This window comes from Symphodus melops (genome assembly GCF_947650265.1).
Source record: "Symphodus melops genome assembly, chromosome: 5".
Taxonomy (NCBI): domain Eukaryota; kingdom Metazoa; phylum Chordata; class Actinopteri; order Labriformes; family Labridae; genus Symphodus; species Symphodus melops.
In genome coordinates, this window is record NC_136695.1 from 13,419,205 (window position 1) to 13,442,737 (window position 23,533).

The 23,533-nt window shown below is 41.9% G+C and overlaps 4 protein-coding genes across 5 annotated transcripts; 2 read left to right on the forward strand and 2 right to left on the reverse strand.

The window, feature by feature from the left end:
- Window positions 1-260: 260 nt before the first annotated feature.
- Window positions 261-12,636, forward strand: rspo3 (R-spondin 3). Its single transcript, XM_079345087.1, has 6 exons — window positions 261-1,096; window positions 4,356-4,550; window positions 5,077-5,220; window positions 5,430-5,576; window positions 5,758-5,943; window positions 11,612-12,636. The coding sequence occupies exons 1-6, from the start codon at window positions 997-999 to the stop codon at window positions 11,833-11,835; spliced, it is 996 nt and encodes a 331-aa protein (XP_079201213.1). The 5' UTR covers window positions 261-996; the 3' UTR covers window positions 11,836-12,636.
- A 1,203-nt stretch (window positions 12,637-13,839) lies between these two features.
- On the reverse strand, window positions 13,840-15,131 carry mdh2 (malate dehydrogenase 2, NAD (mitochondrial)). The gene has a single exon (XM_079345086.1). It carries the CDS (start codon window positions 14,997-14,999, stop codon window positions 13,986-13,988), a length of 1,014 nt encoding a protein of 337 aa, XP_079201212.1. The 5' UTR covers window positions 15,000-15,131; the 3' UTR covers window positions 13,840-13,985.
- A 36-nt stretch (window positions 15,132-15,167) lies between these two features.
- Window positions 15,168-19,069, forward strand: LOC306824756 (E3 ubiquitin-protein ligase rnf146-like). 2 transcript variants are annotated; one of them, XM_079345084.1, is made up of 3 exons: window positions 15,168-15,267; window positions 15,909-15,968; window positions 16,268-19,069. In XM_079345084.1, exon 3 carries the CDS (start codon window positions 16,280-16,282, stop codon window positions 17,438-17,440), a length of 1,161 nt encoding a protein of 386 aa, XP_079201210.1. In that variant the 5' UTR covers window positions 15,168-15,267; window positions 15,909-15,968; window positions 16,268-16,279; the 3' UTR covers window positions 17,441-19,069. The 2 variants fall into 2 exon arrangements, with proteins under 2 accessions (XP_079201210.1, XP_079201211.1); XM_079345085.1 differs by lacking the exon at window positions 15,168-15,267 and adding an exon at window positions 15,274-15,573.
- Window positions 19,070-20,075: 1,006 nt separating this feature from the next.
- Window positions 20,076-23,533, reverse strand: echdc1 (enoyl CoA hydratase domain containing 1). Its single transcript, XM_079344451.1, has 7 exons — window positions 23,447-23,533; window positions 22,312-22,381; window positions 21,569-21,744; window positions 21,315-21,457; window positions 21,153-21,205; window positions 20,924-21,004; window positions 20,076-20,835 (listed from the first exon to the last, which is right to left on the reverse strand). Exons 2-7 carry the CDS (start codon window positions 22,371-22,373, stop codon window positions 20,424-20,426), a joined length of 927 nt encoding a protein of 308 aa, XP_079200577.1. The 5' UTR covers window positions 22,374-22,381; window positions 23,447-23,533; the 3' UTR covers window positions 20,076-20,423.

Genomic DNA, 23,533 nt, shown 5'->3' on the forward strand with positions numbered 1-23,533 from the left:
TATGTAATATTGATGTACATTTAAGCATCAGGGAAGCGCAGTTGCAGGAATCCTGGACAAGCTCCAATACACAGTTCTAAACCCTGGTTGAAATAACTTCAGTATGCGCTTCTCTCTCTCTCTCTCTCTCTCTCTCTCTCTCTCTCTCTCTCTCTCTCTCTCTCTCTCTCTCTCTCTCTGACGCGGGGGGGCTTGTCCTCTAAATAAACTTTGAAGCTTGTAGGGGGAGAGAGAAAGAGAGTTGGAGAGGGAGACTGCAGAAGGCTGAAGTCATCAGCCGGCCGGCAGGAGAGGACTGAATGGGAAAGTAGAAAAAAATAGAAAAGGTCTTCTTTGGTTCACTTTCGATTAGCGATAGTGTGTGTTTTGACAGCAGAAATACACCTTCAATTTATTTACTGTGAGTGAGTCCATGTTTTAGTTTGAGGTGGGTTTTACATTTTGTGCGTTAGCTGATGCTGGGATAAAGCCGACTCCCTCCGCGCGCTCGGGCACATTAGGGTCTCCACACACCAGGACGCACGGAGCATCTCCAGGGAGAGAGGGAGAGGAAGGTCCGTTTGGATATTATGAGTCAAACTTTTTAAAAGTCACTTTCTTATCAGACTACAGCTGTATTCACCTTTTGGACCTATGCTGATTGATATTTGTTTCCCTCTGCGCACACCGGATGAGAATCGAGCTTTTTGCGGTTTTTGTATTTTATTCTTGGAGGGGATGTTCTTCATCACAACACGGATAACTGATCCCTGACTTGGTCTGGCTCATATGAAGACCTTATTCAGGATGTTACAATCTAAGCGGCCCAGGCATCATTGGGCCAGCGTCCACTACCATCACCACATATCACCACATAGCTGGGGGTCGTGCTGTGTGTAGGAATTATTTTCTGCTCTCCACACTTTGCCTCTTACTGGGGCAAGAAAACGGAATCTCATCCAATTAGTGTTTGGTGAACATTGACATTGGCTTTACGAGTCTCATCTCTGGGCTACTATGCAATTAAAACTGATCTCCTTTGTTTTGATCATCTTGCACTGCATGGATTACACTGGTGGTCAGCAGCACAGCAGCTCCAGGCACCGGCAACATAAACGTGAGTATGTGTTGAAGTTCGCTTCATCAAGCAATATCCCTATGTTCTTTCTTCTTTTGTCTTTCTTTCTTTCACAGTATTTCAATCCGCATTGTTTGGCTGTTTTTTCTCAGCTTGACATTAAATTACAAACTTCACAGACTCTCCCGCATTTTCCCTCCCGCTAATCAATAAGTTACAACATCTATTTATATATATTTTTAATTAAAGGGAGAACTAAACCATCTCCGACATCGTTGGTTAACAGAATATTCAAGTGAACAGACATGTTAACCATTTACTCTCAAACCTTCCTTTCTGCACTCATAAAGGTTGCACGCACTTCTGCCTGAAATGCGCAATAAATGTTAATTTGGTTTATTTTAGCACATTCCAGCGCATGCTCCAAAGTTTTAGGTATTGGTTGGATTGATAGATCCATCCAGTCATTTAGCTACATAAATCTACTTTTAATGACTTTTTTCCTTGAATATTAATTGATTCATTAATTGTAACACCTGAAACCTGCAGCCGCTCCTCTCTGAGCTCGCTCTCCTGGTTCCCGTCGCTCTCTAGCGGCCACAGCTGCAGACTTCACACATGGAGTGCGAGTGTGTAAAGGCTTCCTGTATTCAGGGCTGAGTTAAATTGCATATATTCACAGCTTTTGTTCTCAAATTAAATTACGTAGTCTCCAGGTTTAATTTATTTACTTTTTACGCAGACACATTTTGGACATTTCTGGATAATGTTTCTTCATGAGCACAGCAGGTTTCCCCCTTTGCGCTGTATCATCATTTTAAACAATTTCCTATTTTGTATTTTTCTGCTGTTTAAAATACAGCTCCATAGACAAAGCAGAGATGTTCCATGATTCAAACCCTCTTTACTCTGTTGGTATTTTGTCTCCCATGTAGCTCCCCAAGTGTCCAACATTATGTCTCGTTTCTTGAGCTACAACCAACTTCTTTCCATCACACCATGAAACAACTATCAATGATGTATATTTTTCTATTCTTCCTACGCACACTTTATCACTGAGGGTCTCCAGATGTGCTCAGTGACTTAGTCTGTTAGAGAAGAGCAGAGAGAGCTGGAATATTCCATGTATCACCTGCCAGTGTGGATGAACAAACTGTCTCTGAGCTACAATAATAGACTTTAAAAGTGATGTTTTTATCCCTGCCATCTGGGGTTCCAACTTCTCTTCACATTTAATAACAAAGCTCAAGTCTGTTATGTTTCAGCCGCCAATGTTGCATTGTCTTGAAACATTTTTATTCAGTGTTCAGTGTAGTTTAGATCAAACATGCAATTAACCACAATTTATTTCGACCTATTATAATTTCTACTGCTGCATACTGATATGTAAGATATTAAACAAGACAAGGCCATTTACTTGTCCTACATTGTTTGCTAAAGGTTAACTAATGTTATTTAAGTTTGTCTTAGTGCTGTAATAATTTAGGATAAAATAGGATTCAGCTGTGTAAAGGTGTTTTAATGTTTGTTGTATACACCCCACTTCAACAGGACACACATACAGTATTCCCTCTTTGAGTGTTTATTTCCCCCGTAAACAGAATTAAAGAGCCTCTTAACACAGTTGTGAGAGAGCAGGGGGAGCGTGAGGGTCTACAGAGAGATCTTTAGAAAAAAACATGCACTAATAAAATATGCACTAAGACCTGAAACAGAATAACAAGTTAGTCTCCTGTGAAACTTTAATTGTTGAAACGAGTTTAGGTATGTTTTTGTTTCAGGCAAAATATCAAATAGAGTAACAATTTAAAGGTACAAATAAACCATGTATTTGCAAAGCCAGACAACATGATCATAAAGTAATTCAGCTGTGAGATGATAGTATTACACAAAAATGTAATAATTGTAATGTTTAGTAAAATGTCTTCCTTTCAATATGACTTGTTAATTGACAAGTGCTTCTAAGAATCCGCACTTCCGCAGAGGATGCAGATATCTCACACTTGCAGAGATATGAGGGAGGATGGAGGGATTAGTTGGTGAAGGGGTGAATGAGTACAGATTTCAGAGGGAACAAAGGGGGTAAGAGTGAGCTGGGAGTCATTGACCATCGAGTCAATCTGCCAAAAATTACCAGGCAGGGACTGAACCCAAGCTCCGTGCTTCCTGTCTGTGATGATGAATCCAGAAATGAAGCATGTGGGTGCTTGGGTGATAACAGTGGAAGTGATTCAGTGCATTAAATAGTTTATAAAGATGATACAGCTCAGTGGAAAACAGAGATGGCTTGATATACAGCTTAATAAAATGCTCAGGATTAAAAAAAAAAAGTCAACTGTATGATGCGTTACACTCTGATGTTGCTGTACCATTCATTATTTCATCCTCAATCATGTACATTTGTGTGTGCAGGCATGGGAATGTGTTAATTCATGACTTTAGTGATATGTTATGCAAAATACCTCTGTCCAAGTGAGGTTTTATGAGTGCGAGGACCTTCCTGCGCCTTCAGACATCTGTGAATCAGGGCAGCTTGGCAGGAACACGTGGGCAAACGGACAGCAGATGTAAAAAGTGTATGGATAATATGAGATATTTGTAACAAAGTATCCTTGATCTTTGTTAAACTGGTAGCTTATCCTAGAACAGAGGGAATTAGGCCAGCGTAAAGTAGTGGAATGAGATGCCAGTGCAGAAAAAATGTATTCCTTTAGCAGTAACCGAAGTTGCTATTGATTTGCCCACTGTGTGTGATTCCTGCAAACTGTCTTTTTAAAGAAAAGCTCCACAACAGCATTAGTATCAGTGAGTAATGTTGTGTGAAAGGAATAATGGGTATTTCATTTTTTTGTTAATTGATCAGTATGTTTTTTGTTATGAATCTATGTAAGTAACAGGATCAGGTCGATAAAATCACCTTAAAATGTTCAACCAAGAAATCAGGAGTTTTAAAAGATGTACATACTGTATATGCTTGCCTCTACAATATCAGTATACAAAAGCATTTCACTTTTCTCATGATTGCTATCATGTTAAGTGGGGGACAGTGAAGTAATTCTATAAACCCTATTTCTGCTAAATTGGTCACAATTTTACAAAAAGGTTGCTCTGTCCAGTTTTAGCACCAACAGAAAAGTGAACCCTGGCTTTGACCTTTGATCAGTATGGTTTCTACAAACAAACCCAAAGTGCTCCTGGGCTATACAGGATATCCACATTTTCTGTTTAGAAATGTATTTTAGTTCATTAACGTCATGTGAAATGAATACCCAAACAATCCCCCTGCTGCTCTCCACAGAGATATCTGGTGTGAGCTCGGGGTGCCAGCAGGGTGGCTGTCTGACCTGCTCAGACTACAATGGCTGCCTGTCCTGCAGGTCACGATTATTCATGCACTTGGAGAGGATCGGGATGAAGCAGATTGGGGTGTGCATGACTTCCTGCCCTCCAGGGTTTTACGGCACACGCTCCCCAGAGAGAAACACCTGCACAAGTAAGCAAAAATTTCTGTATTAAAGACTGATATTGTACGCCTGTAATTGTGGTTTCTGTAGCCAGGATTGACCTCTGTGTTGTAAATCTTTTCTTATAACGAACAGAAAAGTATCTCAAACTTGTCTTGAGTTAAACATGTCCTCTTAATAGTGTGTTTTACTTTCACGTGACAAGAATAAGAACAACAATTCTGGTTGGACCCAAGAAACTGTCAATCTCTTGTATCTTTTACACACACAGCAGTTTCAAGACCTGCTCATAAAATATTCCATTATGTACACACAGAGCAGACTGCAAAAATCTTTGAAAACTTAAGACCTTTTAAGTGTGCTTTCTTATGGTAAACATTTATTTAATTATCTGTTGCTTCACCTAAATTATCAAAAGCCACACCTTTTCACTTACTTACATTCAACACTATTAGACAGTCGTTAACTCCTACTGACATGTTGTATATCTGACACACAGGATACACTCAATAACATGTGTGGTTTGATTAAACGCTGGTTGTGGGTCTGTGTCAGAGTGCAGGTCAGAGTGTGACTCCTGCTTCAACAAGAACTTCTGCACACGCTGCCGAGCGGGTTTCTACCTTCACCAGGGCAAGTGCCAGGAGTACTGCCCTGAGGGGATGGGCCGCAGCGACACACAGAGAGAGTGTGTTTCCAGTGAGTGTTTACACCTCATATTTATCAAACACATGGACCATACACAGGGTTTGCCATTTATTTAGCTCTGTTCACCTGGGATTTATCCCTCATTAGCCATGTGGGATTCAACAAATAAACCTGACTTTGGAGTGAAGCCTGAAATGTGTTAATGTGTTACATTTGGCCATTACATTAAGAAATACGCCGATGTTCTTTTGTCTTTGCAGAGTGCCCTGCGGAGTGTGAGTCGTGTGTGAACGGTGAAACATGCATGAGGTGCCGGCCGGGCCTGTATCAGCTCAACGGGAGGTGCCACCATGTTTGTCCAGAGGACTACGAGCCCAATGACAAGCTCATGGAGTGCGTAGCGCAAGGTCAGTGCAGTGTGTGTGTGTCAGAAAAAAACAACCCAAGATGCCTTAACTATTTAACAATGTCCATGCCAGGTTTTTGATGTCAAATGCTTTCAAATAAGTTTGAAGATAATAAGGTTAATAAAGTTATTTCTTGGACTTTAATGGGCATTTTCTTTCATTTTCCCTATTATTTTTTCAGTGCACTGCGAGGTGGGTGAGTGGAGCAATTGGAGCCCCTGCTCAAGGTCTGGTAGAACCTGTGGGTTCAAGCGGGGTCAGGAGACCCGCACACGGTTGGTCCTCCAGTACCCATCTCCATTTGGGAACCCATGCCCTGAGATCTCAGAGATCAAAGACTGCCTGGTCAAGAGGAGGAAATGTCCAGGTAAAGAAAATTACACTTGGCTAAATCATTACGTGTTTGTGTTCCAGCATAGGTCAAATACTGGCACCAGATTATTGTGATCCAGAATTCAAACTTGAAAACTGCAAAACAAAATCTTCAGGAACTGGCTTATTTGTAAGCATAACCCTTTTGATGTCTTTTCTGCTGCTGGTTTTAGCATAAGCAGGGGAAAATGATAAACCACTAGCCATCTCTACAGAGCCATCATGAAGCATCCGATTTATACTTTTGAGATCAAGTTCTCAGGGATTATGCATGTGCATGGATGCTAAATTCTCACTCTGATGTGGATGACAAAGCATTTTGTAACTCACCAATTGTGAACAGTTGAAATAAATACAGGTATGCACAATACCAATAATAAGAGTGTTAATGCATAATTGTCAATGTTGCAATCCTTATCCAGACGATAAAAGTTACATCCCTTGGCATGAGTAATCCTACCTCCTGCAGGTAGACGTCTGAATATTCCTGATTAGCCGAAGCTACTATGTATGGCTCGCTCGCTTATTCTCAAAGGTGACATTTGTGCCAAAACAGGGAGATTTATAAGGAAGCATAATCTGCCAAAAGGTCTTGAGAAATTGTCCAAGCAGTATAATAAGATGTTTTTTAAACAAGGTTTTTTTTTTCTTTTTCTGTATGCCAACTTAATTATCATATTTTTTATTCAAGGCCCTTAAAATTGATATGCATCTTTTCTTTTTTTACCATGATCTGGATGACCGAGATCCTCTACAGACATATGCCTGCTTGTTATTTCAAAAACAAAGATTCAAATGCTTGAAAGAGCAACAACAACTATTTTTAAAATGTGCACATTCCAGACATGGCCTTTTGTTGTTGCTGCTGAACCAATCACACCCACTTGTATATGTGACACATGGCACAATTTCTGAACTATGAATTCCAAACTCTGCTGCTATACAGCTTGTAGCTACAATCAGAGTGGGTTGTTCTTCCGCTCAGGACTCCGGCTGTTTACTCAGAGGATTGTCATTGTGGTTAGAGGGAGGACAGTGGGGGGAACACACGTGTGATGTTGCAATGGGTATGCTGTGTGTTTTCCCACGAGACCTCTTTGGACTTTTAAACAGTAAAACCACTTTCTCTGCTCCTAGTAAACAAGGAATAGCGTGATCATTACTAATGGAGGGAGTGAAAACTGCTTTCAGACAGGCTCGTCTCCGTTAAGAACCCGATGCTGTGGTGCATTTACGATCACTTTATGTTATGTGTGTGTGGTTACTGAGCGGGTTGGCAGCTATGAGTGGTTGTTTTTTAGCCTGGGCTCTGCAGTGTTAAATGACAGATTGCAGACAGGGTAGGAGGCTGAGATCCAGTCCCCTGGGGCCTCACACTTACAGAACAAACAGTGTGTGTATATATGTGTATGTGTGTGTGTGTGTGTGTGTGTGTGTGTGTGTGTGTGTGTGTGTGTGTGTGTGTGTGTGTGTGGTGTGTGTTTGTACTTATGTGCATGTCTGTGTGATGCAGCAGAAAAGCAGTTGACTCTGGCGCAGTAACAGCCAGTTCAACATCAACATCCTCCCCACTGGAGGCACGCGGCGACCAAGGGATCAGTATTGGTTTATCCCCACAGCTGCCAATACACACACACACACACACACACACACATACACACGCACATGCGCGCACACACACACACACACACACACACACACACACACACACACACACACAGGCCTACATGCAAATCAAGACATGCAAACACAAAATACAGATGCAGATACACTCTCTCCATTTCAAATGGGACACATGCATCAATAGTTGCATGATCACTTGGTCACAAGATTCAAAAACTGACACACAAACGCACATAAATACTTACACATGCCAACTCTGTCACTGAAATAACTACAGAGCCATTGCTGTTGGCGGTAATTTGTGAAGAGAGTCAACTGAGTTGATGTGATTTGTAAGGCATACTGTGAAATGTGCCCTCTGTGAGACCCCTCTATCCCTCTCTCGCTCACTCTATCTGTGTCTCTCTATGCTGGTCCAGTCACTGCTTTATCCCATCCACACCTAGACCACCAAAGAAAACGTAGATCCCTCATATAAGCTCACTGTTGACGCATCAAATCAATTTGTGACAGGCCGAGATTTTAGTGTGGAGTTGGTGGCTCTGTTGATGTGAAAGAAAGAAAGAACGTTGTTTTATGGTCTCCACTTGTGATTGCCCAGTTGCCCCAGCTTCAAGAGCATCTGCAGTGAATGAGAGCTAATTATCTGCTTTGGCGCGTCCTCTCCTTGCTGTTTACGTTCTGCACACGCTAGGGGGTCAGTGGTCCGACCTCAGAGAGCCCCCAGTAATCCTCCAGCAACCCTCAGACACTGATACATCCTCCTCCTCCTCCTCCAACTGTCCTCCTCTTTTTGCACTTTCTCCTATTTAAACTTTCACCCCTTTGTGTAATTCTTTATTTGGTCCAATTTTACCAGACTAGTTTCTTCTGTTAGTGCTCAATTAACTTCATTATCTTTTAACTTCCTACCACTAACATATTATGTAGCTTTAGCTATAGCAGTTCATTAACCAACCATTGGTTACAGGATCAAAACAGGGGGGAATTATCAAGTTGTGGTTTTTTTTCAGTCTAAAATAGTAACTTGAATTAACATAACCATACATGCTCAATTATTAAAAAAATATCTTGTTTGTTCGTTCCAAAGACAAACAAAAAAAGGGAAGTTGGTGCAAGAGTTGATACACTACAGTTATTTCCTGCTTGTAAGGCACATTTTTATAACTCTCAACTAAGCCAGGCAAGCTTTTCTTCACTGCTCACAGTCCTTACAGTGATCTACAGTAATTCACTCCTGGCACCAGTTTCTGCACTGATGTGACATGGTATCAATTTGTCATAACTTTCTATAACAATGCACATTTCATAAAATGTGAAACCAAGTTGTTATTGTGGCCACTAGCTGCTAAAGCCTTACAGTTCCCTAAAGATCCTGATAAACCCCTAAACAATGTTTTAAATTACATGCAGGAAAAGTTGCTAAACTATAGAATACAGGCTGACATATTCAGTTTTAGATTCAGAAAACGTGACTCCTGCATTATCAACATGGAGAGATTATGAATCTTTACACGCACATCCTCATCCGCCGCAGTCTCTCTTAAGTTAATCCTGACTAATTTGTCCTTCAATGGACCTGCAGTTCACCTCTCTATCTCTGTAACAGGATAGATCGTGTGCCTCCCTGCGAACCTTATGCCCCCCTTTAACTCCCACTACAACCAACACACATACACTTTCAAAGGCATTATACGCAGAAACATGCAGTAACTGGTATCAGCCAGTCAGTATGGGGGGGATTGATACACACTCACAAAAAAAACTGAGCCCCCCACCCGCCCACCAAACCTCCCCCCATGACATCCTGGCGGACATGCGGCGGGCATTCCACTCATGGGACAGCCCATAGCCTTTAATCCCAGCCTGGCTCCCGCCAAAAGCTCCCCGGACGACAGAACGCCTGCCATGGAGGATGTGCCATCATAAAAGACACAATGCTCCTCCAACCGCAAACACACACACACACACACACACACACACACACACACACACGTCCACACACACACACACACACACACACACACCAGTGTTTTAAGCAGGAATTATACTATAGAGGGAAACACTTTCTTTTTCTTTTTTAATATCTTAGGTGTGTCTTAGTATGCTAGGAGCCAGCATTTTTCATTAAGATGAACTTCAGTTCAGGTCATTAAGAGCTGACATGATAGCATTATCAGAATCTCCTGCAAACATGTGATTGTTCAGGAAAAAAAAAACAACAGCTTTTAACCCCCCCATACTGTATTAACTGCTGTTGGCCTGACGAATGCAAATATGTTTGAACTGAAAGTGACTAAATTAAAGCAGTTATGATAAGCTTGCTGCTATACCACATATAAACGAAATTCGTAATGTAACATCAAACATGTAATACCGTTACAGTGTTGGAATTATTTCAGTACCTGCAACTACTGTAATTATACAATATCAATTATTTGTTTTAATAATAAGCCTGTGCAAAGTAATCTGTGCCTATAGTATTTCAAATTTCGAGTAAAGTTTCGTTTTCCAGTCTTGGAGTTATTTCAGAGTAAGACATGGATTCCCCAAATCACTTTCAAAAGCAAGACCAGCTGTAGCTGGTATTGTGTAGAAGTGTGTTGTTGACTACAATAACATATTGTTTAAACATCGGTAAAGTTTTGTGTATTTGTGTCCAAAGCCAACAACTTATTTACTACCAGACTCTAGGTGACACTATTTATTATATCTCGGCTTTTGGGTGCACTCAGTGTCTGTTGTAAATGATCCAAAACCTCTGAAGGTGTCTAATTTGTGGACCATTACACATTATTTCAGCACACAGTTTACAAAAAGCCCATCGGAAACTGTTCCAACTAACCAAACCCAGGTTGGTTCGATAAACACTCTCCTAATCATCTCAACATAGGAATGGATTAGGTTACTCTTCTGGCTGGACAAAAGCTCAGCAGCTACAGTATGACTAATCCACTGAACTTGTAAATAGTTGTAAATGGTGTCAGGGCAGAGAAAACAATGAGAGCGAAGGGGACTTCCTGTGTTTATAGAGGACAGGGGGCAGACTCCAGTGAGTCAGTGCACCAGATTACTCCATCTGTCAGTTCCATCCATCCATGCATGAGGTATTCACATATTCTTGATTTTATTATATTATAAGCTACTTATTTTTTGAAGAGTTGTATTTAATGTATGTGAACATTGTCCTTCATTTATTGTATTTATGCATTTTGTCAAATATGCACTTAAAACCACACTATCCTTTTGTTTACTATTTATAGAAGAGGATTGAATTTAGTGAACAGGTAGAGCTATGGACCATAATGTGTGGGTGGGACATGGACTTTGCTCCCAGGTAGCCCTAATGAAGTAATAAATAGACTAAGAGTGAGAGGAACGACATGATGAGAGATCTGGTTTTCTCCCTCTCCCTGTGTCTGTGCCTACTTGCCGACTTCAGCACTTTCACAATCCCTGACTGGCCGGCCGACCAGCCGAGCAGGCCGTGCCGCTCCGTTCCACTCACACATGAACAGCAGCAGTCCAACAACAGGAAAGGTTGCAGGTCCTGTCTCCGACCTCCCTGGGGGTGGATCTTGTTATTATCATTAATAACTGTAGCTTGAGCAGAGATAAACCTCCAGCATTCCAAAACTCTCGGTTTTGTTTATGAGATGGTGTTGCAAGAACAGATAAATGTGGGGCTTATTTGAAGGGTTTCTATTTTGGACAATTTCTGCTCGTCGCAGGGACGACTGCTGTCTGTGGTTAAAGACTGACATCTAGTGGTGAATACAGGGCATTGCAATAATTGGTTGTCTTCATCCTGTTGTTTGTAGGTTTAAATAAAATGTTGTAGTCTTAGTAAAAGGGAATATTAATATGTAAATCATATTTTGATCTTTTTATCTTTTTAATAATGCATTGATTAGTTTCAGTTGTGATCTCTGTCAATCATAATGTGCAAAAAAAACACCTTTTGTCTGTAAAACAAGCAGCAAAATAAGTATTTTTACATCGTGAGTGTAATTATTAACATTGTGATTGTTATCTTCCAGGAGGAGGAAGGAAGAATGATCGAAGAGAACGAAGGAATCGCAACAACCGGAAAGACAAGGAGAACCCAGAGGTGCGAAGGGAGAGGAAGAAAGAGAGGGAGCGAGAGAGGGAGAGAGACACGGGTGAACGTGAAGACTCTGATAACAGGAACAAAACAGAGCACCGGCAACGCAGAGGCCATGACATAGACCCTGTCTCTCCCGATGACGGCCTTGTACAGTAGATCATCGCATCATCCTCCTTTCTTTCCTCTTCAGATCCCAATCCTTAACCTCTGGTCACTCCCTTCTTCGACCCCTCTCTGCAGGGGTGTTGCTGCTACCTGTATGATTTGAATGTTAATGCACAAGCAGGATGGGGCACATTCAGCCACAAGGCTCGGGCCACTATGGACTTTGAAAAAGTCAGTTTTTTTTATCTTCCCTGTAGCCTCTGCTCCTCCTCGCTCACCACTGAGAGAGTGTCTCTGCTGAAAAGTGCAGGAGACTCCACTGAGACTGCTGATGGGACTAAAGAACAAAACGAGAAATGTCTGTGACTGTGTGGACTGACAGACACAAAGACAAAGATGTTACATTATGTGCTTGTTGATATGATTATTTAATGGGGCCCTGGTACTACATTGTGTCTTGTTTTTTTTTGTTTGTTTTTTGAATGTAGATTTCGAAACATAATGTAGAACTATAGTTTATTGTTGTTCCTGTTCTTTAGATCATTACTTTATTTTATTTGATGCAAAATTTGTAAAGAACAAATAAAAGTTAGTTTGATATTGCCATCTGGAGACATTTTCATAAAGACAGATGTGGGAAACCTGCATGCTGAGAGAAATGGCTCAAAAACTGAAACCATAAACATGAGTTCTGTATGTCTTGGACAAAAACGAGTTTTATTCTAAAATGTGATCAATCTAATTGATGATCATTTTCCTTTTTTTGTGTGTAAATTGAATCTGTCTTCTGTTAAGCTCCTTGAATTGGAACCAAAAGCACCTGTATGTCAAATAAAGTATATTGGGTTTGTACCCGTCTGTTTTCTGTTTTTGACTAACACCTTGTGAAATATTTTTGAAACATGCACATAAACACATTTTATAAGTAAATGGAAATAGTAAGTGGGATGTTAATTGTTGATTCAAATGGGCTTATCTGGATTGAGTGTCAGTGCAGCTTCACATACTGTAACGCCTGTCCTCAACACATGGTAGAAATGTACAAACATGTCTTAGTGCCATTAGAGTCAGTGAATGGGCTGTGACCCACTACACCTCCTTAGTATTGACTGTCAGAAAATGATTTAGTACAGCATGAACCCATGCATGTCAAATATGCCAGGAATATCAGCATGGCCTTCCTCTGCTACTATTCTGAGTACTGAACAGTTTGCCCGCCAGCCTGCTTTTTTTGTTGCGAGCAACTGTTCTCTGTGAGGCAGAATGTACCGAATACTAACCGAGCCATGGAAGAAAGAAAAACTCCACAAATGTATCGAAGGCCTGCTTAACAAATAGAGTAAAAGTTTCATAGAAGTTACCAAATAAGACTAAGTTTTGAATTGTCATCCAGGCAAAGGGCACAGATAGATAAGTAGCAGACTGATACATTTATGAGCAAGAGGATTAAAGTTCAAGGTATATTTTCATTAACCCATTGTATCCACTGAATATTACATAATTTATAGGGCAGCTGCAGTTTGCACAACAGTTAAGGCAGTTAAAATAAGACTGCAATAAGAACTGCTGGGATATAAAAACAGTGCCTTTTACAGTGACAATTCTGACAGTATGTAGATCCAACTTCACTGAACTACTTAATGCTGGTATGTCAGATATTAATTAACCCTCTTAGTTTTGTGTTTGTGGGCTGTTAGTGTGTGTTTATGTACCGTCAGGCCAGATTATTCTTCAGTGTAACAACAAAAGCAAGAGGAATCTTTTTTTTTTTTCTTTTTAAAGCTAAACTGTTTATTTGTAGAGTGAAAATCTTTGTTCACCAGTTACATCTATTTGCATCGACAGGCATTATGACAGTATTTCCTCCTCATTCAATCAGCAGATACAGACTGTACATGAAAATATATGAATCTTCTTTTAGAGTTGACATTTGCAAAAAAAAAATAGCTGAGTCACAGTACAACTTATGTACACAAATCATAGGTTAAAAATAAAGCCATAATACGAATGCTAAGGGGAACGATACTTAGCAAATGGACTGTGGTTAAAACCGGGTTTTTAATCAAGATAATCTTACTGCTATGACAAAAACAAAAGAGGAAACACTGTGACAGATCTTTCCATTTACCCAGATGCCTTTAAGTTAAGACAGAACAATCAATCACATGTGCTGATGTTTTCAACTAGCTCAATGCCCCTGTTCACTTCATATTAGCCACAAAATCCTCGCCCTTCTTGATGGAACCCTTCAGCTCGCCCATGGCATCAGCCACCAGTTTCTCCTCGAAGGCCGTCAGCTTTCCCAGCCCGAGGTTCTTCTCGATGCCGTTCTTTCCCAGGAGCAGAGGTGTTGAGAAGTACTTGCACTCCGTCTCCTCAGACCTGACATAGCCACATTCAACCACACCCTCCTTTCCATTCATGGCGTCGAGGACAGAGAAGGTGAAGCGGGCACCTGCATAAGCCATGGACAGGGTTGCAGATCCGGCTCCAGCCTTGGCCTTCACCACCTCTGTGCCGGCCTCCTGGATCCTGCCGGTCAGAGCAGCCAGCTGGTCAGCAGGGAACTCTACCTTTGGTGTGCACTGGGAGATGAGGGGAATGATGGTCTTCCCAGCATGACCTCCAATGACTGGCACATTGACACGAGCTGGGTCAAGGCCTTTAAGCTCTGCCACGAAGGCGTTTGCTCTGACAATGTCCAGGGTTGTGACACCAAACACTTTGTTGGGGTTGTAGACTCCATGTTTCTTCATGACCTCTGACGTAATAGGGATAGTGGAGTTGACAGGGTTGGCGATAACGCAGATCATTGCCTCTGGGCAGTAGCGTGCACAGGCATCGGCCAAGGTGGCTACAATGGTGGCGTTGGTGTTGAAGAGATCATCACGGGTCATGCCTGGTTTTCTCGGCACTCCGGCGGGGATAACCACAACGTCGCAGCCCTGCAGAGCAGCACCCAGTTGGTCTGCACCCATATGACCGGTCACCTGGGCTCTGGTCTCGATGTGGCTGAGGTCGGCAGCCACCCCGGGGGTATGGGCAATATCATAGAGGGAGAGTTGACTCACCAGGGGGCTGTTCTTGAGAAGCAGAGAGAGAGGTTGGCCTATGCCGCCGGACGCTCCTAGCACCGCCACCTTGGCGTTGTTCTGCGAGGAGGTGGAAAGGCTCCGCGCGAGGCTGACGGTCGGTCTCACTGCACGAGAAAACATCTTGTTTCTGTTCCTTCTTTTTCTGTCTTAAAGCTGAGATATTACCAACTGAAGATGAGCCCCTCTCCTCTGTGACACCAACGTCCTCTAGCCACGAGCGAACAGGAAGACTATTCAATTGACATGCGTCGAAAGAAGAAGGCGTCGCGCGATGATGCGTCGTAATACGTCATTGCGCAACGCCATTACGTCGCTGTCTTTATCTGAGCGTTTTTCTGAGGAAAACAAAAGCCTGCTAACATCGCAAATCGGAAAATTACCACTCGGAGTAAGTGCTGTTACACGAATTGTATCTGTGCATCGAAATAACACGATATAGTGCTGCTGTACGTTACGTACGCAGACGTGTTGGTTTCTCTGTGCTGTTTATGTCCCTCTAAACTAGCGCCGTTTGAAGAGCTCCGTCTATTTACTGGAGTCACAGTACTGCCATTAGCTTAGCAGGCGTTAGCTACAACAGGTCTTATTGTTATGATCGCTTTGTCATTCGCGAAATCCAAATGTACTGTTTGACCTGTGACCTTATATAACCTCTCAACAAAACGACTTACGTTTTGCTGGCTATGTTTGAAATGTAAGCTTCCGTAGTTTTATGTGAATCTTGATCGTTAGCTTTGTGTTAGCTGTTTTTATCAGCAGCCTGGACATAAGGCCAGCTGGGTGAGCAGAAAACTTTTAACACTTAGCTGACACAGTTCATTGTTTGTAGTTAGACGGTTAACAACACGGCCTTTGTTTCACAGACTTAAAACTTTGAGTCACATTTCAGTCATAGCTCAGCTAATCTGTACTCATATCGGGATGTGATTATTACAACGTGATGTTTTTCAGTCAGTGTGGTTGTCTGATGAGGTGAAACGAGGTGTTTGATTTTAATTTAAATCTCTTCTCTTCTTCTTCTTTCGGTAGTGGCAAGTCTGAAGGTCCACCAGCTCTCCTAATGATACATCAGCATTAAGAGTACTTCCAGTGAGTATTGATGAACATGTCTGTCAAGCTTTTTTAAGTTGGCCATGTAAAATATGAATCTGTTGATACTGATTCTTGTGCAAGCAACTTAGTATTTAACCAACCAGTACTTAATGTTGTTAAGAAACTCGCAGTGAAACACACATTTGTTGTTGACATATTTAATTCATGTAATCATATGTGGCTCTTACAAGACAAAATCTAGTATATTCATTGTCAAAATGACTGTTACCCAAGAGAAAAGATCTGTGACAGCGGGCTCTATATAATCTTTATTCACTCTTGATCCCGTGCCTTAGAACTTCCTAAGGATGGCTAGTTGTGGAGAGGTCGACCACTCTGTTAGCTCTCTTCCATCCAGTAAGAAAGGCAGCAGCAGCAGTGGAGGAAGTGGAAACGGTGCAGAATCATCATGCTCTGGCTCCAACAACTCCTCTCCAGGCCTGTCTGTACCTGAGTGTGCCATCTGTCTGCAGAGCTGTGTCCACCCAGTCCAGCTGCCGTGCCATCACGTCTTCTGTTTCCTGTGTGTGAAGGGAGCATCCTGGCAAAGCAAACGCTGTGCTCTCTGTAGACAAGAAGTACCGGATGACTTCCTGGAGAGGCCTACACTTCTTTCTCCGGAGGAGCTAAAGGCATCGGCGGGAGGTCGGGGTGGGGCGACGAGTGATCACGCCTGGTATTATGAAGGTAGAAATGGATGGTGGCAGTATGATGAGCGAACCAGCCGCGAGCTGGAGGACGCTTTCTCCAAGGGCAAGAAAACAGCTGAAATGCTCATTGCTGGTTTTTTGTATGTAGCTGATTTGGAGAACATGGTACAGTATAGGCGCAATGAGCATGGTCGGAGACGCAAGATGAAGAGAGACGTTTTGGATATCCCCAAGAAGGGAGTGGCAGGACTGCGTTTGGACACTGAGGGCGTTGCTGTGACCATTGGGGCAGTAGGTCGAGAAAACTCTGCTGATGGGGCTGATACCACAGTAGCAGTTGTACAGCAGCAAGTTACAGGTAATCACCCTATTGTTCCAGCCACCGCCAGACCTTCCACTTCCCTCGGTGGTCAGCCTGGCAGCAGCAGCAGCAACAGCAGCCCCGTTCTGGAAGATGCTCTCTCCCAGCTTCAAATCAGCCCCAGGCCCACTCTTCCTCACGAGCGGTCTGAGACTGGGGAAGGTGAGGAAGAAGATGAGGAAGAGCAGGCCTCACCCTCTAGGTCCTCTGACCCTCACACGTCTGTGGACGAGTCTGGCTCCGGAGACTGGAGCGACGATGAGGAAGAGGAGGATCAAGAAGACGCGGGGGGAGATTGGGAGCATGTGGAGCCGTTGGAGGATCGTCCAAGAAGGCAAAGACTGAATCCAGAGGACAGAGCCCCTCCTGGTGCAGAGTCCAACTCTCCCCCCTCTTCATCCAGTAGCAGTGGAAGGTCCAGAATGCCTGACGGCCAGTGCACAGTGACTGAAGTGTGAAATTGTCATTGAAATCTTAAGTTAACAGCTCTGTTCCATTTAATTAATTTATTCCTTAATTTATGCTGCCGTTCACTCTGTCACAGATCTGATGTAGGTGGATGGCTGGCTACAGAAATAATCAAGCAAAAAGGACTTCATGGTTTCAGTTAAGAGCTCAATTTTACTGATCAAAATTAAATCCTCTCTTTTTTTCTTTTCTTTTTTTTGGCTCTCAAAAATGTGCTCACATCTTCCTGACTTGTTAGTCAGTCTCATCCAGCATAAACCCAGCTCGAAGGACTAACGTCGGGTTTTCATGTTCCGACAGTGCAGTAAACTGCCAGATGGACACAGCATGTTGTTGTGAGCCACACAATCTCACAATTGTCAATCCAGAACATCATGTGAGGCCAGTGTAAACAGTCTTATGATGCGTTGAGCGGCCATCAGTCTGCACACTTAATGCACACTATCAAGTCTATTCTTTTTAAAGTGTAGAAAACTTGATGGAAAAGAGACCTGCTAAACGGCTTCTACCTGTCCTTTTGTATTCCTGTCTTGAAATGTTGTTATCCTTATACAAAGAAGCTTTCTGCGGGCCTCTTCCAGATCTGTGACGTTTAAGAAAGAAAGCATAAATGGGGGAGTTTCCTCTGGAAATGGACGGCTGCATTCTAATCATCTACACTTTAACTCTCTCAGCTAACATAGCACACAGGAACAGGCTTGTTCGAGCTCAAGTCAGCTGACTATTCTTGGAAAGAACTTAATCTCTGATATATTGTTCTAACTCCTGCCCCCCCCCCCCCCCCCCCCCCCCCATGCTTTTCCTTAATTCAGATTAACGGATGAGGAAGCTTTTCCTTTAAAATTCTGAGATGTAAATGTAACTTTTAGTGGACTGTCATTTCAGACTTGACTGTGGGGTAAGTAAATATCTGAAGGTTATTTCACTAGACAAAGTAAGGAATCTAAAAGTACTTACTGACGCTCTTAGGCTATGTGGGTTTTAAGATTTCACGCTTTCATGCTTTGGCATTGTAACGTAAGCCCACAGGATTATCTTGCTACCCGTTTTAAATGATTGTTGACAACAGAGGAACATGCTTCAAACGTTTCTTTTAACCTTCCCAGCTTTGAATAATTGGCATTTTAATGTGGAGTTCAGTGTTTTCTTTTTAAAAGCTGTCGAGGCCTCTGAAGCCTCCTCAGTATTCTAATCGTCCCTGAATAAAGTCTAAATTGGTGTTTCTAAAGTTTTGTGGTTCGTGCATGTTTGAAGAGAGAGTTACTTAAACAGTACTGCTCAACAGGATGTTGAGACTGGATACTTTTTTGTGGGGTTGAGTTTGAGTAAATGTTTATTTTGTCTTTGTTTCAGCTTTTTTTTTCTGGTTGTAAATCCTCTTATGTGCGATGTCTTGAGGAGGAACGAAAGCAAAAGCCTGCCATCGTTATTGGCCGTGCTGCAGAGATTTCAAGTTGTTATTTTTTTATATTTCTGACATGTTTAACATCATCAGCTCAGTCTTAGACTCTCCATTCTAGAGAATAAAGTTTGTGTAACAGTCTTTGCTTGGCAACCTTTTGTTACATTGTTTGTAATTTAAGAATAAATTGTGTCATTTCATCATCCTAAAAGGAGAATATATCGATTTCTTTGTCTGATTATTGGTAATGTTTTGCTTTGAGATATTACTTTGTAAGCAGAAATCTATCTGGGCCCATTGAAAGATGGACTTTTAATGGGCCTTAAGATTTCAATCCCTTCATCCATCTATCTAAATAAAAAAACTGAAGTGCTCAACATTGATTTTTAAAATCAGAATGTTGCAGAATCAGAAACATAACTCTGGTAGATCATAAAGATGAAAAAGCTCCAATAAGAAAGCACTGTAAAAAAACTGAATCCCATCAAATGCAAAGTAAGCTTGCTTTTTTTCTTTTTTTCAGTGTACTACAATGTATACCATAATGAGGTTGACACTTGACTTTCCTTCACTCACCTTGTAGGTGTTTGGTATTCTGAGCACAGCAGCTGTCAGCGCTCCAGCTGGTCGTCTGGCCAGGGAACATGACCTCTCGAAAGGGAACAGGAGATAGAGGCGCGCTGTGCTCCGGGGACGTGTCCTGTTCTCGTCATTCAGTCTGTTCAGTCTTTGCTCTGCAGCCTCTGAAACATGCTATGGTAATGTCTTTACAAATGTCAGCCAAGCCTCACAGAAACAGTACGTGTGTGATCACTGTTGATACTGGCTCTGTGCTTCCACATTTATCTTTGTTCAGCATGAAGAGTAAAGCAAACAGCCAGATGATGTTCTGCAACAGGATCGATTTAAAGAGAGAGAGGATAATCAAGGCCATGGGCACAAGAGTAACTGAAGCTAAGCTGATATCTTAGACGACTTCACTGGATGACTCAATCGTGCAGACAGATGTAGATGTCTCCTGCTTGTTACACCTCATCAGTCTCTTTTTGAGAGCTGCTGCTGCTATCCGTCCGCCTCAGTGAGACGATCTGATCATTCCCATCATCGTATTTTCAGGGGACATGGAGGAAAAGGCAGGGCTCATTTTCTTCATGACCATAAAGGATAAATATGATGTGAATGGGTGGGCTAAAATGTTAATTAAATATACAAGTCCTCAAGTCGACATCATCAGCATTTAATATATTTGTAACTCGCATTCTGCTTTTCTGACAGGCACAACACGTCGGAGCATTACCAAAGAGAAATAACCGTTCAAGTATGCTAAACGCTACGCACTCGTGTAATGTAGTAATGTTCTGTCTGTATCCTTAACCGTAACGAGGAAACCCTTTATCATTCAGTGCACTTTGTATACACAACATTCACCTGTATGAAAGAAACTGTATGAGAGCAAAGTAAGTTTATCGAGTTCGGTCGAGTCTGTCTCTTGAACACTGTTTTGGCCTTTTCAAAACTGTCTCAGTTGGACATCCCAGCAGGAGAAGCTCTTTAAAACTGAACACAGATGCTCATTTGTGTTTGGATTTGCTGGCCAGAGCCTGCAGGTTAGCTGGACCCCCCCAAACTGTCCCAAACACATCCTTCTCCGTCTTCAGACTCTCAGACATCGGGAGCTCTCGTCCTGACAGCACCACCTTCTTCACAGCCCGGATCACTGGAGCAGCTCCTTCTGTATACCGACTGAGCCAGTCTTCAGCCTGCTGTAGAGGGAGGCTCCCTGCATCCTCTTCTGCCCCCAAGACATCGTCTGCCAGTCCAATCTGCAGGCCAAGTTCTGGTTCCACCCTGAGCGATCCACCAAGTAGCTTCAGCCCATGCTGGCTTCCTACAATACGGACGAGTCGAGCAGCACCACCCCAGCCCGGGACAAGACCCATGTGTTTATGGACAAACTGGATCACGCTGCCAGGTGCCATTAACCTTTGACAGAGAGATGACAGACACTAGTTGAATTAGTAGGCAAAGTGTTAAAGAGGTTTTTTTTATTCACTTAAAGTCAAATAAATACCTGAAATCACAGGCAGTGGTTAATTCTGCACCACCTCCGAGTGCTCTACCCTCCACCAGAGCAACTGAGATCAGAGGCAGCCTGCACTGAGAAGAATTAGACTGTTGTCACATAGTTGTGCACTTCACATAAAGCTTCATTTTAAACTACTTTATGCTTAGACTGTCAACTTCTTATTCGCCTGCATTGAAATATAGTCAAGTATTTGAGAGGAACTGAGAGCTCTCACCTGAGTAGTCTTGTTAGTGTATTCTGCATGAACATACACATCTTCATCCCATCCTACAAGGCAAAATAATCATTTAGGCAAGTACTGTACATGTCCAAGGGACAACAAGACAAAGACAAGCTTAGACAAAAGAAGGACAGATGAGTCTCTTTGCTCTGCTACCTGGGGGTTAGAAATTGCCCTGACAGCGTTTAGGTCCGATCCAGAGCAGAAAGTTCCAGAAGCACCCTGAACGATGAGGCCTTTACAGTCCGTCCAGCTCTCTAGCTGGCTCACCCTCTCCTCCAGATCCACCATCATACTGCCTAAGAAGAAGAAAATAAAAACTCCAAATACTGAAGCACTACTACTAGGACAAAGACTAGTCCCAATCATGCATGTCTAGTTCTGAGCATGTATGCACTCTGGCATCTTACCAGAGAAGGCGTTCATGCGGGCGGGGTTGTTGATGGTCAGCACAGCGATGCCTGACTCCTGTTTGAGCAGATCGATGGATCCTCCAGGAAAGGCCTGCAGCTTCTCTTTGATCTCGTCCTGGTTGAAGCCATGGATGCTCGAGTACACACAGCCGCGGCTCTGTCTCTGCAGCAGCCTTGGAGGAACAACATTTATTAAAGTCAGTGAGTATTTAAATCAAAGCTTAAATGGAACCCAAACAAACTAAATTGCAACAAAAATTACAGTACATTTTGGCACCATATGAATATAATGTGTCTTGAGACTTTTCTTTGTAATAGATGTTTGCTTTAACCTAAATAACTTTAGGTCATTCCTGGTTACACCCTAATACAATTGCCTCCCTATCCCAAAAATCACTGCAGTGAAATAAACACCTTATGAAAGAGACCCACTGAGGACCTCCCAATATCCCTAACTTATAGTGAGTATGTTATAAACCTGATCATATAGTTCACTGTCGTATAATAAGACGCAGTGTTACAGTTTGCATTAACAAACAGGAATGTGATGAGTGCCTTTAATACACCTGAATTCTTTTCAGCTTTAAGAAGATGTAATACAAACCACACAGAACTACTCTGACTCTGAATCAGTGCATTTTTATTTAATCTTCATTCAGAGAAGCACTTAACATACATTTTGATCTCAAGACTCATATTTCTGGAGGATCACTGTAACCATGGTAACAAAAGGACTCTACCTAGCCCAGGCTCCACAGCTGCTTCTGCTCAGGAGTTGTCGCCTTAAAACACACAGAACCATCCTACAGACTGAGAGACATAAATCACTTTTACATTCTTTGAAAGAAAATACATCAGCACATCACAACATTACACAGCTAGTTATATTAAAGCTAAGGACATGAGTATTGCAAAGTTACCATTAAGACTGAGTAGAAGCAGTAGTAGCTAATGTTTGAAGCGTATTGTGAAGTTAAAATCAGTATAATCTGATTGATTCTCCTGATAATTTAGCTGAGGCTCTGACAAAAGCCTCCATATTGAATCGTGTGGTAACACCTGTGTGAAGTGGCTTTTCAATAATTCCTTTACCTAAGAGCAGATGTCACTTAACTGTTGTTGAACTGACAATGCTCAAAGAGCTGTTTATCCCAATTCTCCCAGGAGCCACAAAATTCATTCATTCATTCAAGACAGCATTGGACAGTTTGGTGGACTTTTTAATTGGACTACTCCTTTTTAACTACATGAAATATCTACTTTGGATTGGTTGATGTATTTTCTATAGCCAAAGGCAGGTACAGCAATGTATTACGTTTAAAGACATTATGCACTCAGGGGTTTTCATTAGTGACATCTAAATAGTGTCATTGAAAACACCCATCTGACTGTTCAGATCTGACTCATGAGTAAGAAAGGGAAAGAATTCCGAAAGGACTTGTTAAAACTGCACAAGTGTTATATATATAACATTGTTATATGTTCATAACACACACACACACACACACACATACATAAAATAATATACCTCGACTTCTACCACATGTTCATAACACTAAATATATATTTACATTTAGTCTAAATGTATTAGCAATAAGCATGATGCTGTTACCTTGAACTCTGTGCATTTAAAAGTAACTTTCACATTTAAATACAAAGGTTTCTCAGCTAAAAGTAGACCTGAAGACAATAAGTCTAAAAAATGAATGGGGTTTAGGCTGCGTTTACAGTCTGTTGTGCTCTGTACCAATGGATCTTGCCATTTGTTGAGTGAATGTCATCGAAGGTTTTCACCATTTCTACTTTCGTACATTTGGTTGTAACTTCTACAAACAGAGCAGCAGATACAATTAAAAACATATAAACATGTTTTACCTTCAATAGTCTTCTATCTTCTAATAATTATATTAACAATAGAAAACCACCTCACAAAACATACAATCACCAACCTTTTTTTATATA

What these genes read in the sequence shown, in the direction of transcription:
- rspo3 (XM_079345087.1), top strand. Translation starts at nt 997, where the DNA reads ATGCAATTAAAACTGATCTCCTTTGTTTTGATCATCTTGCACTGCATG. An exon ending in ACAGAGAGAGTGTGTTTCCA is followed by an intron (nt 5,221 to 5,429) that starts GTGAGTGTTTAC and finishes TTGTCTTTGCAG; the next exon opens with AGTGCCCTGCGGAGTGTGAG. An exon ending in CAAGAGGAGGAAATGTCCAG is followed by an intron (nt 5,944 to 11,611) that starts GTAAAGAAAATT and finishes GTTATCTTCCAG; the next exon opens with GAGGAGGAAGGAAGAATGAT.
- mdh2 (XM_079345086.1), bottom strand. Translation starts at nt 14,999, where the DNA reads ATGTTTTCTCGTGCAGTGAGACCGACCGTCAGCCTCGCGCGGAGCCTT.
- LOC306824756 (XM_079345084.1), top strand. Translation starts at nt 16,280, where the DNA reads ATGGCTAGTTGTGGAGAGGTCGACCACTCTGTTAGCTCTCTTCCATCC.
- echdc1 (XM_079344451.1), bottom strand. Translation starts at nt 22,373, where the DNA reads ATGGTTCTGTGTGTTTTAAGGCGACAACTCCTGAGCAGAAGCAGCTGT. An exon ending in CCGCATGAACGCCTTCTCTG is followed by an intron (nt 21,458 to 21,568) that starts GTAAGATGCCAG and finishes TCTTCTTCTTAG; the next exon opens with GCAGTATGATGGTGGATCTG. An exon ending in GGGCAATTTCTAACCCCCAG is followed by an intron (nt 21,206 to 21,314) that starts GTAGCAGAGCAA and finishes TTTGCCTTGTAG; the next exon opens with GATGGGATGAAGATGTGTAT.